This window comes from Tamandua tetradactyla, chromosome 19, assembly GCF_023851605.1.
Source record: "Tamandua tetradactyla isolate mTamTet1 chromosome 19, mTamTet1.pri, whole genome shotgun sequence".
Taxonomy (NCBI): domain Eukaryota; kingdom Metazoa; phylum Chordata; class Mammalia; order Pilosa; family Myrmecophagidae; genus Tamandua; species Tamandua tetradactyla.
Window position 1 is genome coordinate 33,907,721 of NC_135345.1, and position 23,957 is coordinate 33,931,677.

General features: G+C 36.5%; 1 protein-coding gene across 1 annotated transcript in view; it reads right to left on the reverse strand.

Moving 5' to 3' along the window:
• Window positions 1-16,666, reverse strand: part of LOC143663364 (ubiquilin-1-like) — a 50,658-nt gene extending 33,992 nt beyond the window's left edge. The window contains 2 exon segments of the mRNA XM_077137088.1: window positions 16,372-16,506; window positions 16,622-16,666. Coding sequence (XP_076993203.1) covers window positions 16,372-16,506; window positions 16,622-16,666 — 180 coding nt within the window.
• Window positions 16,667-23,957: the final 7,291 nt, after the last annotated feature.

The window sequence follows — 23,957 nt, forward strand, 5'->3', positions numbered from 1 at the left end:
TCAAAATTAATGACAGTGAATGTTTTGTAATTACCTGGAGCAATGACCTAATTTTTTAAATCATTTTTTTTTTCACCTTAACCCAAAATAATGAGTCATTATAATGGGCAATTCTTAGGTATTAAGGAAGACATGGTTGTTAAATAAGCACACAGTTCTAAGACTCAAAACAAATCTATTTGTGAGTTTTGTGAAAGAACACTCAAATATTTATTAAATATTTTATAAACACAGTATGAATGCAAAGTAATTTATTTTAAATGAAAAGCAAGTAATCCCATAATTACTCTCCTGGGCATGAATTTGGATTTAAAAATTTATTCCAGATTTGTGCACACTCAGGAACCTGTGTCTATTGTATTCTGATTGGAAATTTTAAAATAACAATAGTCAGCAGAGACTTAGAGTTTATGAGCTTAAATTATTCATTTTGTGGCACATAAATACATAGACTTAATTATAGAAGATATATTTGCAATTTCACATATGCAAAACTGTCAGATATTAAATGACTGGTAGTACCTAACCATTTTTAAAACTATTTGATTCAAATTTTAGAAAAGTAAATGACAATGCATTTTGCTAGAGGTTATTGATGTTTTTAGGAGCAAAGTATTCTATTAGGACAAAATGGGAAGTAAATAATTTAAAAACTAACTACAACTCATTTTGCCTTCATTATTCTCCAGGGACTTTAGCAATATGGGAGCTAACATCTACACTACTCCAAGATCAAGTCCTCCCGTATTGATTGAGTGCCTATGAAGTGCCAGGTGTTGTGTTATGTGCTTGAGTCACATAAGGGAATCAAAGGTACATAGAATAGCACCGAAGTGGAACTTCCACTGTGAGAAAGAGACAATAAGTAATGAAGTTAATACCTAAGAAAACTGTGTATAGTATATTTGGAAGTTCACAAGGACAGAAGGAGTATGGTGCAGTAGTAAATAGAGCAACAGGATTTCAGGGAAGGCCTTGTTGGGAAGGTGAATAAAAATTTGAAGGAGTTTTTGGGGAAGAGAATTCCAATTAGAGGAACAGGTTGAAAAAGGATCATGAAACGCTGGAATCTTGTATGTTTGTAGACAAATAAGAAGGCCACAATGGCCCTAGGAAAGTGAATGGGGGTGGTGTGGCAAAAGAACAATAGAACAGAGCTTGGGGAACAATCTTACTTAGGGCTATGAGGCTACAGTAGGAACTTTGACCTTTATTACTAGTGAAATGGGGATTTGAGGCTTTCAAGAAAACAAGTGACAGTATCTGGCACAACTTTATGGATAAAAATTTCATTAATGATATTGTCATTCCCACTAAAATTGATAAACGGATAGTGTGACTTTTATCTAAAGACTTAGCTAGTTTGCCACTGTAAAAACCAGATTACTACAGTTCTTTCTAAAGGGGACATTGCCCCATAAGCCAATGCCATCGAAAAGCAGGTAAGATCTGTATTTTCTCTGGGAAAGTAGGCTCTTAGACGATCAAATTTAAAAATCAATAAAAGACAAAAGGGAGATGGGTGGGATGAGGATGTATGTTCAGTTTTTTTTTTTTTTTTTTTTTTCCAAACTCTCTAATCAGATTAAGTTCTGCTTTCTTTCTTGGGGAAAAAAGTGAATGAGGTGTGCATAGCAGCAGGAGGGTTTTGTGGGGAGCTCTTGCTTTACAGAATGAATGATCTCTAGTGAAGAAGAAATTTTCCTCTTCAACAAGTCCAATTTTGTCTGCCTTTTTGCCACAAAATAAGAAGGCTACCCTTGTTGGGAAGTCCAGCACTTATCCTGAAGACAGAGTGAGTTAGTTTTCCTAATTCAGGTAAGCAGTAGAAGGCCATTTGGTCATGTATCTAAGCCCCATTTCCAGTTCAGTGATTAATTAATAAGAGCAGTTCGAGCTACAGTAACCTGACCTTCATCTTTCAGAAGCTTATAAATTAGGAGAGTGTATCAGTCAGGGTTCTCTAGTGAAACAGAGCCAATCGGAGGTATCTGTAAATAGCTGAGATTGTATAAAAATGTCTCATGCAACTGTGGGGATGCATGAGTCCAAATTCTTTAGGGGAGGCTGCAAGCTGGCACTCCAATGAAAGTCTTTGATGATTTCACCAGGAAAAGCTGGCTGGCTGGCTGAAGTAGAGAAGAAAGTTCTCTCTTCTGAGTACTGAAAAAAACCTTCAATTGATTAGATTAAATGTTCTTGTTGTGGAAGACACTTCCCTTAGCCAATTGCAGATGTAATCAGCCATAGATGCAATCAATGCACTGTTGATTTAAGTTCATGAACTGTCCTCTCATCAACAGAAAATCACTGCTTGCTTGACCAGACAACTAGGCACCATCACCTAAGCAAGTGGATACATGAACCTAATAATCACAGAGAGGGTTGTGTTTTAAGTTTCTTAGGCTGTTCAAAAGTTGATTTAAACAATGGGAATTTATTAGCATAGAGATTTGAGGCTAAACGCAAGTCCAAATTATGGTGTTATCAGGGGTATGCTTTCTCCCTGAAGACTAAGTGCAGTTCTAGAGCCAGCTACTGGTGATCCTTGGTCTTTAATTTGCCATATGGCAAGGCACATGGTGGTCTCTCCTGGTATATCCCTTCTCTTCAAGATTCAGTTGAAGTTTAGCTTCTGACTGTTCCCTCTGACTTTAATCTCTTTTGTCTGAATTTCATTCTCTTGAAAAGGATGCCAGTAATAGAATTAAGCCCCATCTTGTCTGAAGTTGGACACCTTAGCTGAAATAACCTTATCAAAATTTTCTAATTACAATGAGTCTATAGCTACAGGAATGGATTAAATTTAAGAATTTTTTTTTCTGGGGTATGTATAGCTTCAAACCACCACATTCTACCTGCTAGACCCCCAAAAGACATGTTCTTCCTACATGCAAAATACATTCATTGCATCACAATATCCCAAAAGCCTTAAGTCATCTCAGAAGCATTGCTTTGTATAAAGACACATCAAATTTGGTTATGGATGTTGTCTAGAATGGGGCATAATTCACCTCTGTCTGTGAGACTAGAGAGCAATTTATCTGCTTCCAATATACAATGGAGGTATAGGCATAGGATAAACATTTCCATTCTTAGAGTGAGAAATTGGAAGGAAAGTAGAAGTCGCAAGTCCCAAATAATTCTGAAAACCCAGCAAGGCTTACTCCATTAGATTTCAAGGTCTGAGCATCATCTATGGAATGATGTTTTATTTTCCAGGTGTGATGAAGCAACAACCCCCCACCCCTTCCATTTCCTTGCTCATCAGCCATGATCTACCCAAACATGGGGGTGAAAGCTCCAACCTCTCCAAATATCAGGATGGCTGCTCTCTGCAAATGTTGCAGTACAGGCCCGATTCTCTCAGAACATTGGATGGAAGCCACCATATTCTGGACTCTCTGCAATCCCTGGGACATAAATTCCACCCTGCCAAGCATTGCAGTGGTAGCACTCTTCCTGAACAACAAGGGTGAAGGTCTGCCCTCTGAAAGTGCTGGTGCAGACTCACCCTTTCTACATACCTAAGTAGGTCTGCTTTCTTGGCCTGAGGAGGTCTTTGGTCCAGACCTGAGCTTCCATGTTTCTTCCCTTGAAGACATTTTCTTTTCAATTTGTTCCTTCCTGTGCCTTTTAAATTCAGGCTGGCAGTGGTTCCATCATACTAATTGCACAAAAATGTTTTGATTGTGCATTTGGTACAGACATTGTGACTTTCCACTGATCCTTCCAGAGTAACGGCCCCCAAAATCCTGACTTACATGGAGATTTCTGATTGGTTCAATGTTCAGTTAAAACCTACATGGGGTCCTATCGATTTTTGATTTATTTTGCTCAAGAGTACAGTTTTCATCTTATCCCTTTCCTCTCTCATTTTACTATGAGTTGCAAAGAGAACTACACTGAAATTTCCATATTTAGATTGGAAATTCCTCAGCAAAATATCCAAATTCATCACTCTCAAATTCTGCCTCCTATCCACATCAGAACTCAATTTTGCCAAGTTCTCTACACTTTAAAACAAAGATCACCTTTCCTCCAATTTCCAATAACACATTAATAATTTCTGTAAGGCCTCATCAGAAGTATATTTAGCGTCCATATCTCTACAGTCTCTGCAGAGCAATCTCAGCCTTTTCTCTCAAGCACCTCACAATTCTTCCAACCTTTACCTATTACCCATTTCTAAAGCTATCTCCCAACACCTTTATTATTTGCCATAGCAGCACCCCATTCTCCTGGTAACAAATCTGTTTTAGTTTCCTAGGCTACTCAAGCAAATACCATGAAATGAATCAACTTAAACAGTGGGAATGCATAAGCTTACATTTTGCATATAAAAGAAAGTCTAAATCAAATCATGACAAAGACAATGGTTCCAAAGGCAATGGCTGGCAAGCGGTAATCCTTGACCCTTATTTTATCATATGGCAAGGCACATGGTGGCATCTTATGTTCTCTCTCTTCCCTTCCATGTTCCACTGATGTTCAGCTTCTGGCTGTTCCATCTAAAGCTTTATTCTCTTTTGTCTGAATTTCATTCTCTTACAAAGAACTCCAATAATATATAGTATTGAACTTCATTTTGATTGAGATGGTTCTCATCTTAACTGAAGTAATATCATCAAAAAGTCCTACTTTCAACAGGTGTATACCCACAAAAGTGGATAAAATTTAAGAACATGATTCACCCCCCCGGGGTCCATAAGTTTCAATCTACCACTGAGAGTTATCCATTAACCATATACACCTGTATAGAATGAAAACTACATGAATGATCAAAACTGTCAGAAGGTGTCATGTGAAGAAACAAGAAAGAAGTGCTTTTCCTCTGACAATTTGGTAATTGCCCAAATTCTCCAGACAAAGGCAATATTTCCAACTCCTTGATTAGAAGATCTGAGCTCTGTGGACACATATTTGCACTGGATCCTCAAAGCAGAAGCATCTACATTTTCACAACAGCTTAGGTAGCATGTGGACTAACTGACAGCAGCAGTTGCACTAAGTATCCAGACACATCATGCTAGTCCTCTGTAGAACTGGTCTAGAAGGGTATATGAGGAAAAGGTGAGATGAATGGCACTTCAGGGATCCCTACCATATTCTGAAAAGTGTGATGGAACTGTGTTAGCACAAGCTATGAAGTAATTGTTTCTACTATTCTGGATGCCTAATAAAATTCTTGGAGATTTCCATACAAGAGATGACCAAAGAGCAATTAAGAAAGTGTCATTTGAGATAAGCACATAAGTTTGTAATTTATTTTAAAGGTAATTTTATTTACGCGCACTCTATATCCAACAAGCAAATGGTCCTCCTTCCACTCCCACCTGACCTATCCCTTGTTAACTTCCAAATCTACTATCTGTCTGCAGATTTCTAATTCAGGACAACTTTTATAAGTAACATCATAATTTGTCCTTACATGTCTTTCTTGTTTCACTGAACATAATGTTGTCAAATTTCTTCTATGTGGTAAAATGTCTCAGGACTTCATTCTTTTTTATGGCTGAATAATATTACACTGTATCTATGTGCCACATTTTTTTTATCCAACCATTTGCCAATGGGCATGTGAATAATGTTTCTATAAACAACAGTGTACAAGTGTCTGCTTGAGATTTTCATTTTTCTTTAGGTGTATACCTAGAAGTGGATTTGCCAAATCATAAGGTAATTCTAAATTTACCTTTTTGTTGATCCACCATATTCCTTTCCATAATGGTTGCACTATTTTACATTGCCACCAACAACTGGAGTTCCATTTTCACTCATCCTCTCCAAGACTTGTTATTTTTCTGGTTTATAAATAATAACTTTGAAAAAGAAGGCCTGGCATAGTCTGCCATCTCTCCTGGGGACCTACAAATATATCTCTGCTCAGGAAAAAGATGTGTCAGCCTGGCAAGATAGTACGTAATCTCCTGACAGAAGAATAGTTTCTGGCATCTATCTAATTAAGGTGAGCATATTTTATGACATCTGGCTCACACACCAGTGGTATAGCTGTCTCTCGCAGAGAAGAAGCAGGGTTTTTCCATTATAGCACTGTGCTTGTTTGAAAGGATGTGTGTCCCCTGGAAAAGCCATGTTTTAATCTAAATCTCATTTCATAAAAGCAGAATAATCTCTATTCAATACTGTATGCAATTAGATCACCTCCCTGAGATGTAACCAAATCAAGTGTGGTTCTTAAACTGGATTAGGTGACAACATGTGTCCACCCATTTAGGTGGGCCTTGATTAGTTTCTGGAGTTCTATAAAAGAGGGAACAATTTGGAGAATGAAGGAGATTCGGAGAGAGCAAAGAATGCTGCGGTACCATGAAGCAGAGAGTCCACGAGCCAGCAACCTTTACAGATGAAGAAGGAAAACACCTCCTGGGGAGCTTCATGAAACAGGAAGCCAAGAGAAGAAGCTAACAGATGATGCTGTGTTCGTCATGTGCCCTTCCAGATAAGAGAGGAACCTGACCATGTTCACCATGTGCCTTTCCAGATGAGAGAGAAACTCTGACTGTGTTCTCCACGTGCCCTCTCACTTGAGAGAGAAACCCTGAACTTCATTGGCCTTCTTGAACCGATACCGAAAGATATCTTTCACTGGATGCCTTTGATTGGACATTTCTATAGACTTATTTTAATTGGGACATTTTCTTGGCCTTAGAACTATAAACTAGCAACTCATTGAATCCCCCTTTTTAAAAGCCATTCCATTTCTGGTACATTGCATCCTGGCAGTTGGCAAACTAGAACAGATTTTGGTACCAAAGAGTGGGGTGCTGTTCCTGCAGTTTGCAAATGCCAAACATGTTGGAACAGCTTTTTAAATGGATAAGGGGAAGAATCTGGAAGAGTTGTGAGAACCTTGATAGAGAAGGCCTAGAATGCTTTGAAGAAACTGTTGGTAGAAATGTGGCTTCTAAAGATACCTCTGACAAGGCTTTAGACAGAAATGAGGTATGTGTTATTGCAAACTGCAAGGAAGGTGATCCTTTTTTAAAAATGGCAGATAATCTGGCAAAATTGACCAATGTCTTTGGCTGGAAGGCAGATTTTAAATCCATGAACTTGGATATTTAGCAGATGAGAGCTTCAAATTAAATGTCGAAAGTGCAGTCTGGTTTATCTTCACAGCTTATAGTGAAATGCGACAGGAGAGAGATAAGCTGAAAACTGAACTCTTGAGTACAAAGAAACCAGAAATTGATGTCCTGGAAAATTCTGGGCTTTTAGGAAGGGAGACCCCAGAGAATAATGCCTCACGTGAGGATTTAACCAAATGTGGAACCAGCACAGGCACACAAATGCTTAAAAGGAGATAACACATCTTTACTAAAACTTTAAAACACAAAAGAAAATGTAAATCTTTACTAAAATGTTAAAACCTTAAATTTTACTAAAACTTTAAAGCTCTGTGTAAAGTGAGGAGTGGTGTGGATGAGATCTAATGATGAAGGTCCTGTCCTCCCAAGAATTGACTCGTAAAAAAAGTTACAAGTTAGAGTAGGGGTTAATTTTGAAAACAAGGATAGAAAGAATCAATCATCCAGGCAAAGGCAATGGACTTTTGGAAAAACTAAAGGCAGAGGAGCTTTGAAATGCAGCTTGCCTGAGGAGCATCTCTGAGGGAGATGCCACTGGAGAGGTAAGGAGAGGCCAAGTTCTGAGGGCCTTTGTAAATCCAGCAAAAGAGTTTTATCTTCAATAACAGCAGTGAGAAGCCACTAGAGGGATTTTAAGGAAGGACAGGGCATGTTCCCAGAGCAGGGTGCTGAGAACCTGCCAAGGCCATGCTGTCATCATTTTGGAGCAGGTATAAAATATAGCCTTTGATTCTGGCCTTTTGTTACTTCCAGAAACGTGTGTCAGGACAGTTAATGTGTCTTGCAACAATAAAAGACCACCTGCCTGGGTTCAAGTCTGATGACACACTGTGTTACCACATTGTATTTCCATGAAGAAATCACTTAATTTAGATTTCTTAATTTTGGTCTCATGTAAGAACTATGTTGAGGGTATTAAAAACTAGCAATGCCTGGTCCCACCCCTTCAAATGTATGAACTCTAAGACTGGATGGTATTTTAAAATATCTCCAAGGTGTTTCTAATGTTTCCCCAATGTAGAACAATTGACTAAGTCACTCAATACCTCAGTTTCTTCATTTCTGAAAAATGGAGTGATAATAATAAAACCTAAATCTTGGAGATGTTATGAGAGAGTGAAGTAAGATGGTGTCTTGAAGCACTTGCCATACCCTGAGGTATGTAGTAAGTTAACTATTAGCACAATTACTTACTGCAGACACTCCCATTATCATGAAGCCTCTTCCACAGAACAAATCCATGGGAAGAGTTTTATCTCCAGTTCCCATCCAGATACTTTAGCATGTAACAGTTCTTTTCCTTCAACCATACAGCAACCCACTGATTTGATATGTGATGAAGTTTCTCTGCTTTCTGCCAAAATTTAGAAATGTTGACTATAGTGATATTGATGTAATGCTACTCTTTAAAATAGAAACCATATTGTGCAATGCAGAAGAATTTCAAAGTAAAATCACTACATTCACTATAGAAGTTTCTACACAGGAAACTGTAGAGTGTCATTTGCCTGCATTGACCCTCTCTTCCCCACCATTCTTGACTACTTAGTTATATGTAACTTTGGACTTGGTGGCCTGAGTAAAGTAAAGTATGAATTATGCAGACTTGAGTTTTCCTGCCTGATTTTGGTTACTGTATTGGTTCATTGTTCAGAGTTTGTAACTCAGTCCAAAGATTTTTCATTACAGTGTGTAATATATTATGATTTATCATCCCCTCAGCACTTGACTTTAATTTATTTTCTAGTAACTATTTTTTACTTCCTCAAATGTTCTTCATATATGTCTAAATGGCAAGTTTCTTGAAGGAGAGATGGTGATTTCAGATTGCTCTTGGTCTAATTGAGCCGGCTGGTGCAGAATCAATTAGAGAGCTTACAAGATCTTTGTTTAATTTATTCTTTTTTGTTAAGAGTTAATTTTTTATACAGTGTTGACACATGTATCTCAAATAAATAAAAGATTCCAACATGACACAAATTAATGTGACCAGATCTTCACCTTTGTTCATTACCATCTTTGGTCATTTCAGTCCTTTATGTTGAGTTATGCTCGCTTCAGTACAATACTTATCTAAAAACATGAATCATTTCCTCAAATGAAAGTTAGATGAAAAATAAAGAAAAAATACAATTTGCTATTACTTGCACAGTAATAAATTCTTTAAATATATAGTGTAAATATATACCTATTATTTTTTTCTAATCTATCTTTGATGTGCATTAGATTTCTTTTCCTAAACAAACATTGCAAAGGCAATATAGAAATGGAGGAAGAGATGAACAAAGCTCAAACTTTTGGCAGAGACATTTATCAGTGCATAAAGATATGAATGTGAGAGTATCCTTTAAAAATTATACACAAGTGGCCACTGTCCTTAATTATAGCCATTATTTTCCATTGTGCTTGGGAAGAAGTGGTGCTACAGTTTTTCCAGTAATGCCACCTAACAGAAGCAGCCTAATTAACTGGCTCTAGCTTTCACAATGATGCCATGGTTTTTCAATGTAGAAATATCCCAAGTATGGTTTAACATTTACTTTGTTTAACTAAGTGTTAGCTGAATTGAACTGCAGGTACCACAGCATTGCTTTAGGAAATCTTTGAGGAGAACATACTTTCTCTCTTCCAAAATATTGTACTATATTCTGCAGACTTGCTTTTGAGGTTTTAAATACAAGTTGGCTGAATCTAGTTTGAACTAAATAGCTTGGGGAGTTGAAGTGGAAAGAACTGTTTACACTTTCTAGGACATTGAAGTATTCCCATCAAGCAGCATCAAATACATGTCAGAAAACACTTCAGTGACCTACATAAAGAGACCAAGCAAATGATAATGAATTAACATTTGAAAAAAAAAGTCTTTTAGTGCTAGGGGCTTTGCAGTTTCTGTTAAATGTAAGTCTGATAATTATGATGTTAAGTTTAGTGCAAATATCCCCAGTTTCAAATAGGGAAAACAATCACCCTAAAAGTAAATAGCTTGCCCAAGGTCATCTAGCCAGTCTGTGAAGGTCATCCAGCTAGCCTGTAACCATGTCAGAACCCAAGTTTCTAGCTTTCCCACCACAGAAACCTATCAGCAGGCAATTCTGTGGCAACTTGCTGGTAACATTGGTCAATGGTCTCCTGCGCCACCTCTCTGCATTTCCAAGATATTTTCCTCATAATTTCATTTAAAAAATTCACCCAAGAAAACCAGGTTTTAAAATTCTCTTTCTGATTAATGCTTTAAATCTTAATAAATTCACAAACTCGGAATGCAAAACTTCTCTTTTGGTCTCCTCTACCACTTATTTTGAAACTGACTAAAATGGATGGATGTTTTTTGCTATCTTTGGAATAATACCACATCTAGAGGTAGTATCACAAAATTGCAGAAAGTTGGAGTTGAAAGAGACCTTGGAGATCATATGATCTGAAACTCAGAATTTACACATAAGGAAATTGGAACCCCAACCTCACTGAAGGGAAATAATTTGCTCACAGTGTCTCAGTCTAGTAGCAGAGATAATTAGAATGAGAAGCAGAATTAAAACCCATGTCACTTAGCATTTAGCTTGGTATTTTTCTCTACTGAATTGTGAGTAATCCTACAACTGAAGAGTTATGTTAGCCTTATTTTTATACTAGAGTATAAGTTTGAAGATAGCTGCTCGATTTAATTAAGTTACAACTCCTCCTAAAATAATGAGCCAAATATAACTTTCTACTAGGGAATTTAAATGGGAGTGCTGAATTGGGCTTTGGGTTTTTATATGTGTCTCAAAGTAACATAATTGTTATAGAAGTCTTAGGGCTTTTACCACACTGAAAATGGGCTTGAGTTGATTTGAAGGTTTTCCATGTGAGCATTGTTTCCTTTGGCCAATTGATTTTTAATTATTGCCACTTTGCTTATCAATTATATTTCCTAAAATTCACAAATATATGTAAAAATCACTGAACTGGTGGGATGAAAATAAAGGATTTTCAGTTAACAAAAGGAAAACAGACCTAAAATTCTCTGTCTCTGCAGAAACCAATTTAAGACTATGAGAAATTATTTTCACTTTTATATCCAAATACATTCAAAGTTTTCCCACACTTTTGTCATTTATTGGAGAACAAATTTTTGTTCATTTTCTCCATAGATACTAAATTGCATTTGAGAAAACAAATATTCTCACTGTGCAAAACTGAAAATTGCTAATTTCTCACTTACACAGATTCCTTAGAACATTTGATGTTTTTTTTCTTCCATGAGCAATAACATTGTAAATTGAGCTGTTAAACTGATTCATGCTTAGATCAGCAAAAAAAGGGCAGTAAGTGGCTCTGAATCTTTCATAAATTCTGCAGAAAAGATTTCAGTCTGTGCTTGCCCCTTACCCCTGCTAGTTTGTGTCATAATGCATCATTACATACTGATGTTCGCTCCTGTGCGAGTCAGCAAAAAATGGGATTACATAGTGTATGTTGGCCCTTTTCCATGGATTAACTGTGTCACTTTTGATTTGTTATGTTACTGGACCATGTTTCTGGATGCTTTAACATTAGCAGCTGCAGCACAAATATATCATCCCCAGAAGTTTGCTATTTTGTAATTTACATCTTGAATATTTAAACTATTTTTATTCTGATAAAATCAATTTAAAATAACATCAAACCATGCTTGAAGGGGGAAAAAATCAATTTTGTGCAGTCTGAAATGTATGCTTTGTGTGGCCACTTCTTTGCCAAAATGATGGTAGAGAATGAATTATTTTATGGATCAATTATAAAATAAAATTTTATAAAAAAGTGGCTATGAAATGGCAATTTCATCGTATATAGAAAGTAGCATATAGTCTAATAATCCTTCCCATTTATAACTTTGTTCTCTAACTCTAGGTCCATTGATTATTCTGCGTTTTCCCTGAATAGCTCTATTGGTGAAGAATTTGTTGCTATCATGAGCAATTCTGACCTTTAGACTATTTCCCATATTTGCTCAGGTATTCTACATGTAGTTGCATTCATTATTCATTATCCTCACCTTGTAATACAAAATGAACCAGTAATTCACGAAGTATATATATTTACCTAATATACTCTGGGTAGGTTTGTATAATATTTTATTAGACACAATCTGTCTGAAAAAATATATAGTTCTCCTATTTAAATTAATTCATTTATTAAATATGTATTGAGCTACAACTATAATCCAGGATCTAGGTTAAGCCCTGAATATCCACAGGGGAATATGATGTGGATATTGTCCTTATAGAGTTTATGGTCTTGTAGGAAGATGAAAAGAATAAAATAAATTCTTCTGCATAAGGAGATAAACTATTAAATCAAAAATACCTAGATTCAAGGCCAACTTTTACTACATGTTTGCTCAATGATCTGAAATGAGTATTTGTGTATGTTGGTGTGTGACAGAGTATATGTGTGACAGTGTTAAAAGAAATACAGACATACCTCAGTGATATTGCAGCTTCAGTTCTACCACACCAAGATAAGGTCAATATCTTAAAAAAGCAAGTCACACAAATTTCCTGGTTTCCCAGTGCATATAAAAGTTATGTTTATACTATACTGTAGTCTATTAAATGTTCAATAGCATTATCTCTAAAATAAACAATACATATCTTAATTTTAAAATGCTTTATTGCTAAACATGCTAACCATCATCTGAGCCTTCAGTGAGTCAAAATATTTTGCTGGTGGAGGGTCTTGCCTCAGTGTTGATAACTGCTGACTTGCCAGAGTGATGGTTAATGAAGGTTTGGGTCACTGTGGCAACTACTTAAAATAAGCAGCAATGAAGTTTGCCATATCATTTGATTCTTCCTTTCATGGAAGATTTATCTGTACCATGCTATGTTGCTTGATAGCATTTTACCCACAGTAAACATTCTTTCAAAATTGGAATCTATCCTTTCAAACACCAGCATTGCTTTATCAACTAAGTGTATGGAATATTCTAAATCCTTTGTTGGCGTTTCAACAATGTTCACAGCATCTTCATCAGGAAGAGATTGCCTCTCAGGAAACCAGATTCTTTGCTCATCCGTAGGAAGCAATTCCTCATTCATTTAAATTTATCATAGGATTTCAACAATTCAGTCACATCTCCAGGCTCCATTTCTAATTCTAGTTATGTTGCTATTTCCACTATATCTGCACTTACTAACTTCACTGAATTTTGAACACTTCACAGGCATTCATGAAGGCTGGAATCAACTTTTCCCAAATGCCTGCTATGTTGATATTTGTCCTCCTTCCATGAATCACAGATATTCTTAAGGATCCATGGGCTGCAGAATGGATGTTGTGTTAGCAGGTATGAAAACAATATTCATCTCATTGTACACGTTCATCAGAGCTCTTGAGTTATCAGGTGCATTGTCAGTAATATTTTAAATGATTTTTTTTCCTGGGCAGTAGTTTTCAACAGTGGTTTTAAATTATAATTAAACCATGTTGAAAAAAGATGTACTATCCTCTAGGCTTCATTCTATTTATAGAGGATAAGCAGAGTAGATGTAGCATAATTCATAAAGGCTCCAGGATTTTTGGAATAGAAAATGAGCATTGGTTTCAACTTAAACTCACCAGCTACATTAGGTCCTAATGAGTGAACTAGGCTGCTTTTTTAAGATTTGAAGCCAAGCATTGGCTTCTCCTTTCTAGCTAAGAAAATCCTAGATGGTACCTTCTTCCAGTATAAGGCTGTTCTGCTTACACTGAAAATGTTTTGTTTAGTGTAGCCACTCTCATCAATTATCTTAGCTATATATTCTGGATAACTTACTTTAGCTTCTACATCAGCACTTGCTGCTTCCCCTTATACTTTTATGTTATGGAGGTGGTTTCAGTTTCTTTCATTAAACCTCATGAACCAACCTCTGCAAGTTTTAATCTTTGTTCATTAGCTTCCTTGCCTCTCTCAGCCTTAATAGAATTAAAGAGTGTTAGGTCCTTGTTCTGGATTATGCTTTGACTTAAGGGAATGTTGTAGCTGGTTTGATCTTCTATACAGACCATTCAAATTTTATACATATCAGCAACAAGCCTGTTTGAATGTCCCCAAATCATTGCAATTACAACAGCAGCATGAAAGATCACTGATCACTGGTCACCTTAGAAGATATAATAATGTTTAAAAAGTTTGAAATATTGCAAGGATTACCAAAATATGACACACAGATGAAGTGAGCCTGTGCTGTTGGAAAAATAGCACCAATAGACTTGCTTTAATGATGTTGCCCCAAACCTTCAATTTGTACAAAATGTCTTCTCTGTGAAGTGCAATAAAATGAAGCACAATGAAACGAGGTATGCCTGCACTGTATTTGGAGTGCTTAACTTGCCAGAACAATTATGACAAATACCACACAATGGGTTGTCTTAAACAACAACCACTTGTTTTTAAATTACTTTGAAGGCTAGAATTTCAAATTCAAGGTGTTGCCAAAGTCTTGCTTTCTCTTGGAGACAGGAGCATTCTGCTGATGGCTGTCTGTTATCACATAACAATTGCTCTCTTTCATGTGTGTACTTCTCATTTCTGCTAATGTCTGACTTCTTTGACTGTGTCTGAATTTCCTCCCTTTATAGGACCTCCAGTCATATGGATTAAGGACCACCCTAATTCAGTTAAGTCCCATGACAATAACTATCTGTGAAGATCCTAATCACAAATGAATCTACATCATACCTAAACTGACAGCCTCAGATGTCCTATTAACACGTGTGTGCACACCCACAGGATGTTCATTAAGACTTGGACATTTCTTTTGTTTGATATAAGATTCAATCCACAACACATAGTTATATAAGCATAATATAATTGCTCACTAAATGCTAACTACTATTTATTTAATTATTTTTACTTTTTATTGTGAAAAGTCAAAACATATGTGAAAATAGATAGATTAGTATCACAAAGTGCCATCCACAATTACTCATCCTCAGTAATTATCAATTGGAAGGTTTCTTCATTAACAAACTACTCACATCCTTCCTGCCAATTTATAATTACATTAATTCATTAAATATTTCTGAATGGTTTTTTAAAAGATAAGATTTCTTAAATAAAAAAGAAAACCACATTATTATATACCTAAAGATTAATAATTTTTTAGATCATCAAATATTGAATCAACCGAAATTTCAATTATCTCATAAATGATAAATAATTGTAAAAAATAAAGCCCTTTTCTCTTTTTTTGCCTCTCTCTTTCTCCTCTGTCTCTCCTCTCTTTCTCTTTTCTCTGTCTCTATCTCTGTCTCTCTCTGTCTTTCTTTGCATTCTCTCTCTTTCTCTCATCCTCTAACTCAATTTAATTCCTTCTGGTGAAGTTAATATAGGTTGCTCTCTGAATGAAGATGTTACAGACAATCAGTCATATGGAGAAGGAAGCAGTGTTTACTTTGACTCCTAAGCTATTTCTCATCTTGCTGGTGGGAAATTAAAGGTGAAAAAATGCAAAAAAATGTCAAACCATTTATGTTACTAAAAGCTGAAACAATTTCAAGGTACACATCAAGACTGTAAAAGGCAAGGAAATCTTCACAAATGTGCTATTTTTCTCAGAAGTCTTCACAGCAGCACTAATGCACTCACTAGACATTAAATCACATACTTAAAAAAATCAGACTGAAATGGGAAACAATTTTTTAACATATTTGAATCCACTTCCAGGACTAATGTAGACACTCTGCAGAACCTTTGTATATCAATTCAGCTACTAATGGGAGTTGGCATGTCATCATTTATGTCAGTTCATTGCAATGATGCTGATTGTACCAGTCACACCAGGGAAATATGGAAAGAAACACTGATTTAGGAGTAGTTTTGCCTGAATAACCTTTCACAGTCTTTCATAAAGCAATGATTCAATGCAAATATATAAATTATTGATTAAAAAATGCTTTCAACAGTGTGAAATCTGCATTAGGTAAGGGAGGAAAATATTTCAACTTTGATAATAAAGCTATCAGAGGTGCACAATGCCTGGCATTGTGTGTTGAATGAAATTGTGTAATTGTGTGTTGAATGAAAAAATGAGTTCATTGAATGAAGAGGCTGTAAATGACAAATACAAAAGCAATATAAAGTCACATGATAAAAATTTATTGTTGAGCTTAACCAAATAGCCAATTAGATTTAATGCACCTATCTGGTTATTGCTATATGTTACTACCTTATGGTTGTTTATTTAACAGAAACAAAATATTGTTCAATAATTTTTCCTGACTAGGTAAGATTTTTTTAAATATTTGGTACTTGTGGACGTGTTTGTGAACCTTTATCAGAATTATCACATGTATGATGTATTGTCTTATGGACAATTTGATTATACTGGAAACTGGATCCCCAGAGACTCTTCACTGTGGGGTTCCAAGTTAGAACTGATGAAGACTTGAAAGACAGAAGAAAAAATTAAAAGCTTAGGCATTATGTTTGAGAAATGTATATGTATATGGCCTTGGAGAGACAGATAGATGGGTGCAGATGTTTTCCAATTTCTTCTTACCTTTCCCTTCTCTGCATGCAGGTTTCCTTCCTGATTGCTGACCATGCTAACCCTCGGCAACCCTGAGCCCACATCCAGATATGTTGTTGCAAACACAAAGAAGTCACCAAAAATCAAGTTAACAGCCTTCCACTTATTTTTACTCTAACTGCCTTCTTTGGCAGCTGGGTATAAATAACTTCAGTATTTCCCTGTAAATTTCACTCATTCCTTTTCAACTTCTTATTTTGAATCTTGGCTTCTTAAAATGCAATTTTATTGAGATACATTATATATTCACATACAATACAATCATCTAAATTATACAATCTGTGGTTCACAGTATCATCATATACTTTTTATTGAGATACATAATATATTCACATACAATACAATCATCCAAATTATACAATCAGTAGTTCACAGTATCATCATATACTGTGCATTCATCATCACAGTCTATTTTTGAATATTTTTATTATTCCCCTAAAATAATAATTAGTAGTAAAAATAAAAGTGAAAAAGAACACTCAAATCATCCCCAACCCCTCTCCCCATTATGTATTTATTTTTTATCTTTTTTTTTCTCATCTGTCCATACATTGAATAAAGGGAGTTTCAGTCATAAAGTTTTCACAACCACATGGTCACACTTTAAAAGCTCAATGGTCATTCAATTGTCTGCAAGAATCAAGCCTATTGAATTACAGTTCAAAAGTTTCAGGTATTTCCCTCTAGCTACTCTAATACTGTAAAAACTGAAAGGGGAAATCCTATATATTGCCTAAGTATAACCTCCAGAATGACCTTTCAAATCTATCTGCAATGTCTCAGACACTGAAATTTTATTTTGTTTCATTTCTCTTCCCTGTTTTTGTCAAGAGGTCTTTCTCAGTCTCACAATACCAAGGCTGGGCTCATCCCCAGGAGTTATGTCCCACATTGCCAGGAAGATTTATACCCTTTAGAGTCATGTACTACGTAGGTGGGGAGCTCAGTGAGTTCACCTGCAGAATTGGCTTAGATAGAGATGTCACATCTAAGCAACACAAGGGGGTGACTTAGGCATTATCATAAGTAAGCTTAGCTTTTCATTTGCAGGAATGAGTTTCATAAGGGCAAGCCCCAAGGTTGAGGGCGTGGTCCATCAAATTGGGAGTCCCCAATGATTGTAAGAATATAGGTTTTCCCTAGATGCAGAAGTTTAATATTTTTACCTTTTCTCCCAGTGCCTCAAGGGGTCTTTGCAAATGCTTTTTAATCCTCTGCCCAGATTACTTTGGGATGTATCAGAGCATCCCACCAACCTATAAAAACAAACAAGATCTCACTCACTATTCAAAATTCCATGTAACTATGGTGTTCAAATAAGCAGATCATACAAGTAAGATTAGATAGCGTGCTTCCAAAAATATAAATTTTGAACCAAATAAATGTCTCTTCCTTTGATCTCACAGAAGTTGAAGTTTTAAAATACAGTCAATGTCATCCTTTACCCTTTAGACTGTTTTACTTTAGTCCTATCCAGATCAGCCTCATTTGGATCTCTTATTGAAGGCTGATCACTTTTTCATTGTTAACAGTTGCTGTATGGAGTATTGTTGACTTTCATAACTGCAGAAATCTAACTCTGTGTCTCAAGTGTCACACAAATAAGTAAAGTTGTAGGGAATGACTAGGTTATACACAAAAAACCCAGCATCTCAGAATTTAGAAATAACAAGAACTCCAGAATAAATGTGACTGCTCTAAGCATTTACAATCTGGGAAACTTTACAATAGTCCTTCACCTGAAAATCTATGATCTCAAATTCAATTCTCAGAGTTTCTACATTATAGTTTGTCCATATTAGTGAGACATAATATCTCTCTTTTCATTTCTAGTTTATTTCATTCAACATATTGTCCCCAAGATACCTTCACCTAGTTGCATGCATCAAGATTCATTCCTTCTTGTAGCCACTCAATGGCTCATTGTTTGTATATGCCACAGTTACCATTACATTTTTCAGTTGATGTACCCTTAGATCACCTCCATCAATTCCAAATTGCCAACGTTGCCACCGTAATCACAATTGTGCAAATGTTCATTCCTGTCCCCACTCTCAGTTTCTCCAAGTATACACCTAATAACAGGGTGCAGGGTCATATGGCAGCCCCATCCATAACCTCCTATGGAGCAATCACTCTGTTGTCCAGAGGGGTTATACCTCTCTACTTCCCTACCAGCACTTCCTTACCAGTGAATAGGTGCATCTCTCTCTCCACCTTTTTTCCAGCACTTGTCTCTCTGTTCATTTTTAAACAGTTTTATTCACACATCATGCAATTCAACCTAAATAAAAAAACTCGCTGTTTCTTGGTATAATCACATAGCCATGCTTTTACCATCACAATCTATATGATGACATTTCCATTTCTTCAACAAAGAATCCCATGTCTCTCCCCCATATCCCCCACTTATTTGCATTTTAACTTTAGTATATTGCCTGTGTTGCATTCAATGGAAGCGCATAACAATGTTTCTGCTAATTACAGACTTTAGTATGCATTGATTATATATTTTTTTCAGTATACCATTCCACTTTAAAAACCTTACAATGTTGGCATTAATTTGTTCTCACTCATGCAAAAATATTCTTATGTTTGGTTTGTTCATTAATCACCACAATTATTCGTTATATATATCAGTAAGTTATACTATCCCTGTTTTTATCCTTTAACTTTCCTTCTGTTGTCATACAGGCCCCCAACCTTCCTCCCTCAACCACACTCACATTCAGCTTCCTTAAGCACACTTACAATATTGTGCTACTGAGGCAGGTTAGATAGGGAAGGAGAGAAGGGGAAGTGACCTTAACCCCCATAGCAAAATGTTCCTTTTGATGTACACACCCAGTTCCCACACACCTTCCTCCAACACACATACCCAGCACTCAGATAGGCACCTGAAAAGAATCAATGAAAAGTGCAGCATATCAATCTATTATTAGCATATCTGGGGGGGGGGCCCTCCAAGTCCTTATAATGCAATGATCCCAGCCTCAGATTGCTTTCCCTCCTTTGGAGAATGCCCATGCTCATCTTCAAGCATGTACCTTCACCATGCATTAAAGCTTTGAGTTATAAACACTGGATAGTCTTTGAATTCTTTGGCTGCACATACTGATGAGTCCTCAAGTTATTCCTGCATCTGAGTCAAGAACTTTCATGGCATCAGTTAAGAATTCCCAAGACTCACCAGCATCCAGCTGAGAACTCCAGGGACTCTCCAGTATCCAGCATATTAAACTATTTCGTTGGACACACTGACTAGTCTTTGAATTCTTTCCTGTGACTGAGCCAAGAACCCTAATGGGACCAGCCCTTGATTGAGGTCTTGATTTCTCTGAGAACTGCAGGGACTGTCTGTCTTGAGCTAAAATACTGTACCCCATCTTTGCTCTTCTCTTTTATCTGTCCACAGAACATAATCTCAGCTGTTCACTTGACTGAGGTTCCTCCTGTAGGTTCAAGGGTTGAACGATAATGGTTGAAACTGTTCTTTGAGGCTTGACAGGAGGAACACTCCAAGTCATGCAGGAATTCTCTGGACAGTTTATGTGGAATACATGACTGAGCTGTCTTTACCACCTTCATACTCTACAATAAATTGGTACTATCTGAATCTTGCTTAAAGCCTTGATTTTGTAATTACTGTAAATAATCCTAGACATTGGAAAGAAATTACTCCTGGAATTTTCCTGGGGCACCAGAAGGGCTTTCTTGGGAAAAAGGGCTAGGACCTTTTCTAATTATCTCAGTCACAGCTTTAAGTGAAAGAGATCTAGTAAGTGGAGGCATTTAACAGAAAGATCACAGACCAGATCGCATTCTTGCAGTCTCACTGATCCTTGCACTCAGAGCCTCTTAAGACTTTTGTTGAATATGAATGAACCAGCTAAAGGGGGCTGAAGGGTTTGGTACAAAAAGATGGGGGTGTGGGAATGGTTTAAAGTTTCAAGTTAAAAGTACCAGGGAATTCAGTCAACTAGAGGCCCTTATTGGCCTGCTCATAACTCTGAGAGGAGTTCTACTGCCTGGGGAGATTACAAGAGAGAACATTTTTACCCTAGACTGTGGACATTACATTTATAAAGTTTAAGTAACCTTTAAAATAGTTGGATGTTTCTTTAGACACCTCTTATTTTGCCTTTGGGATCCCCAGTCTGGTCAGAGACATAATTTATAATTATGAATAATTAATATTTATGTGGCATCTGACTTCCACATCTCACGAGGCACCGTCCCTCCATGACTTTTTAAAATGCCTGGAGAACTACCCAAATGCCTTTAAAAACTCCTGTGAAGGGATGCATTCTCCGTATATTGAGGAGTTTCCTATCCTGTGATCTTACTTACAAGCCCCAGGGACCCTCAGGCAAGGGTGGTTACTGGGTCTAGGATGGGCTCTGTGTTCGTTTGTAAGCGGCTGGAATGCAATATACTAGAATGGAACAGCTTTTAAAAAGGGACTCTAATAAGTTAAAAATTTACAGTTTTAAACTAGTGAAAGCGTCCAAATTAAGGTGATAAGAGGTTACCTTCACTCCAGAAAGGCCGATGGGTCTGGAACACTTCTGTCAGTTGTAAAGTCAAGTGACTGGCATTTGCTGGTCCCTTGATCCTGAGCTCCATAGCTTTTAGTCTCTGTCCATGTGGGGATTCTTCACTTTGCTTCTCTGGGGCTGGCTTTCATCTCATAGCTTCCCTTGGCTCTCTCCAGGTTCTGACTTGCTTCACATCTCTGCTGGGCTCCAAATATCTCTAAACATTCGTGTCTCTGTTCTCTGAAGCAACTATTCTCCAAGCATCTACATCTGCTCTCTCTGTCAGCTCTGAGAATTCTGTCATTTCTGTAGGCTCTGTCATTTCTGACTTTCTCCAAATTATTTCCTTTTTTTAAAGGATACAAGTAAACTAATCAATGCCCAACTGGAGTGGGTGGACTCACATCTCCATCTAATCAGAAGATTATACCCACAAACGTGTGTGTCACATCTCTGTGGAGATAATCTAATCAAAAATTTTCAGCCTATAGTATTAAATTAGGATTGAGAGAAATAACTGCCTCCAAAAGATTGAATAAGGATTAAAACATGGCTTTTCTGGTGTATGTAATACTTTCAAAAGGCACAGGGCCTAAGATTTTAGCCTCTCAGTTGGGAGCCTTCCATGAAAATGCCTAATTCTGAATACCCTCCTCTTTTTCTATCCTTCTGTCTTTCTCTCCCTGTAATAGGGACAAAAAGCTGAACAGTAAAACATGGGTAATTCTGTTTTGATTTCCACCAACCCTTCTCTTGGATGCCTCCTGAAACACTTGGACACTTTTCAAGTATATGGCCTAAAGAAAATATTATGGCCCAGCCCCAATATCAGCTAGTCTTTGTGACTAGTTTTCTGTAGCCATTGATATTTCAAGATGAATTGTAGTTAGTTTCCATTATTTTAATTATTTGCTATATAAATTATTTTTTCAAAACCATATTAATGGTAAGTGTTTCTTTTAAGGTAATTTCAGCCATCACTGGCTGGACAGATGAGAAAAGATATCACTTATTATGTTATCACTGTGAGCTTGTATAAAATATTCAGTCATGATAACATACATTACCAAAATGGTTTGGAGGTCTTATGGGCCACAGAAAAGATCATATTCTTTTTTTTTAAATTAATTTATTTTTATTTATGATACATAACCACATACAAAACACAAACATTCTTATCATATGATCATTCCATTCTTGTTATATAATCAATAACTCACACTATCATCACATAGTTGTATATTTATCATCTAGATCATTTCTTAGAACATTTGCATTAATTCAGAAAAAGCAATAAAAAGAAAACAGAAAAAAAAATCATACATACCATACCCCTTACCCCTTCCCTTCACCGATCACCAGTATTTCAGTCTACTAAATTTATTTCAACATTTCCCCCCCTATTATTTATTTATTTTTAATCCATATGTTTTACTTCTCTGTCGATAAGGTAGACAAAAGGAGCATCAGACACAAGGCTCTCACAATCACACAGTTACACTGCAACAGCCATATCATCATACAATTATCTTTGAGAAACATGGCCACTGGAGCACAGCTCCACATTTTCAGGCAGTTCCCTCCAGCCACTCCATTATACCTTAACTAAACAGGTGACGTCTATTTAATGTGGAAGAATAACCTCCAGGATAACCTCTGAACTCTGTTGGAATCTCTCAGCCATTGACACTTTATTTTGTCTCATTTTGCTTTTCCCCTTTTTGGTCGAGAAGATTTTCTCAATCCCTCGATGCTCAGTTCCAGCTCATTCTAGGATTTCTGTCCCACATTGAAAGGAAGGTCCACACCTCTAGGAGTCATGTTGCAAGTAGAGGGGGAGAAAAGATCATATTCTTAAAGCTAGTCCATTCATGTGGATGGGACCATTAAATTATGCTATGTCAGTTGAGACATGCCCTAGGGGGGTTGTATCATAAAAGACTCATACTGGAGTCTTTTATATGATAATGAAAAAAAGAGAAAGACATAGCTGAGCAAGAAGGACATGCACAAAAACTGAGAGAGAAAACCAAAGAAAACAGGGAGGAACCAATGAAGCCAGAAGATGGAAGCAATGAAAACCGTAAAAGAAGAGAGAGATGAGCAGATACCATGCACTTTGCCATCTGACAGAAGAGTACAGATATCATCTGATAATGCCTTGATTTGGACATTTTCATTGACTCAGAACTGTAAGATTGTAAGATGATAATAAGTCTCCATTTTAAAAGCTAGACTATTTGTGGTATATTGCGTTTTGACAGCTTTCCTGGACCAAAGCAATATATAACGTACCATGTATTCTGTATATAGAGAAACAACACTTTTAATTATATTTTAGAGTATTCCATAATTTACTTCACACTTAGTTTCTACTGTACTCCCCTACTTCTGCTCTTCTTTGCCTCCTCTTAAACAAAGTTTACCCTAATTCATAAAGGACTCTTAAAATACAAAAATTCATTTGAAATAACCATCTGTACTCGTGAAGTAACAAAGTACAGTTGAAGAGATTGTTGTTGGCAGGAATTCAATCTTTCTTCCCACCTGAAGGGAAGAATGTTTATCTTGGATCATTAATGTTTTTCTTAATCGTGACCATTTTTTTTTTGGATTTGGTCTCAAAGGGAACAAAAAGAAGGTCCTTCTTCTGGCATTATTTTTGATTCTCCATTGATTAAGACACCAGTAATTTATTCTCACTCATGAGTCTCCAGATAGGCTTAGAATCAAGCAGCTGGAAATCTGGGTTCAAACTTTACTGGACT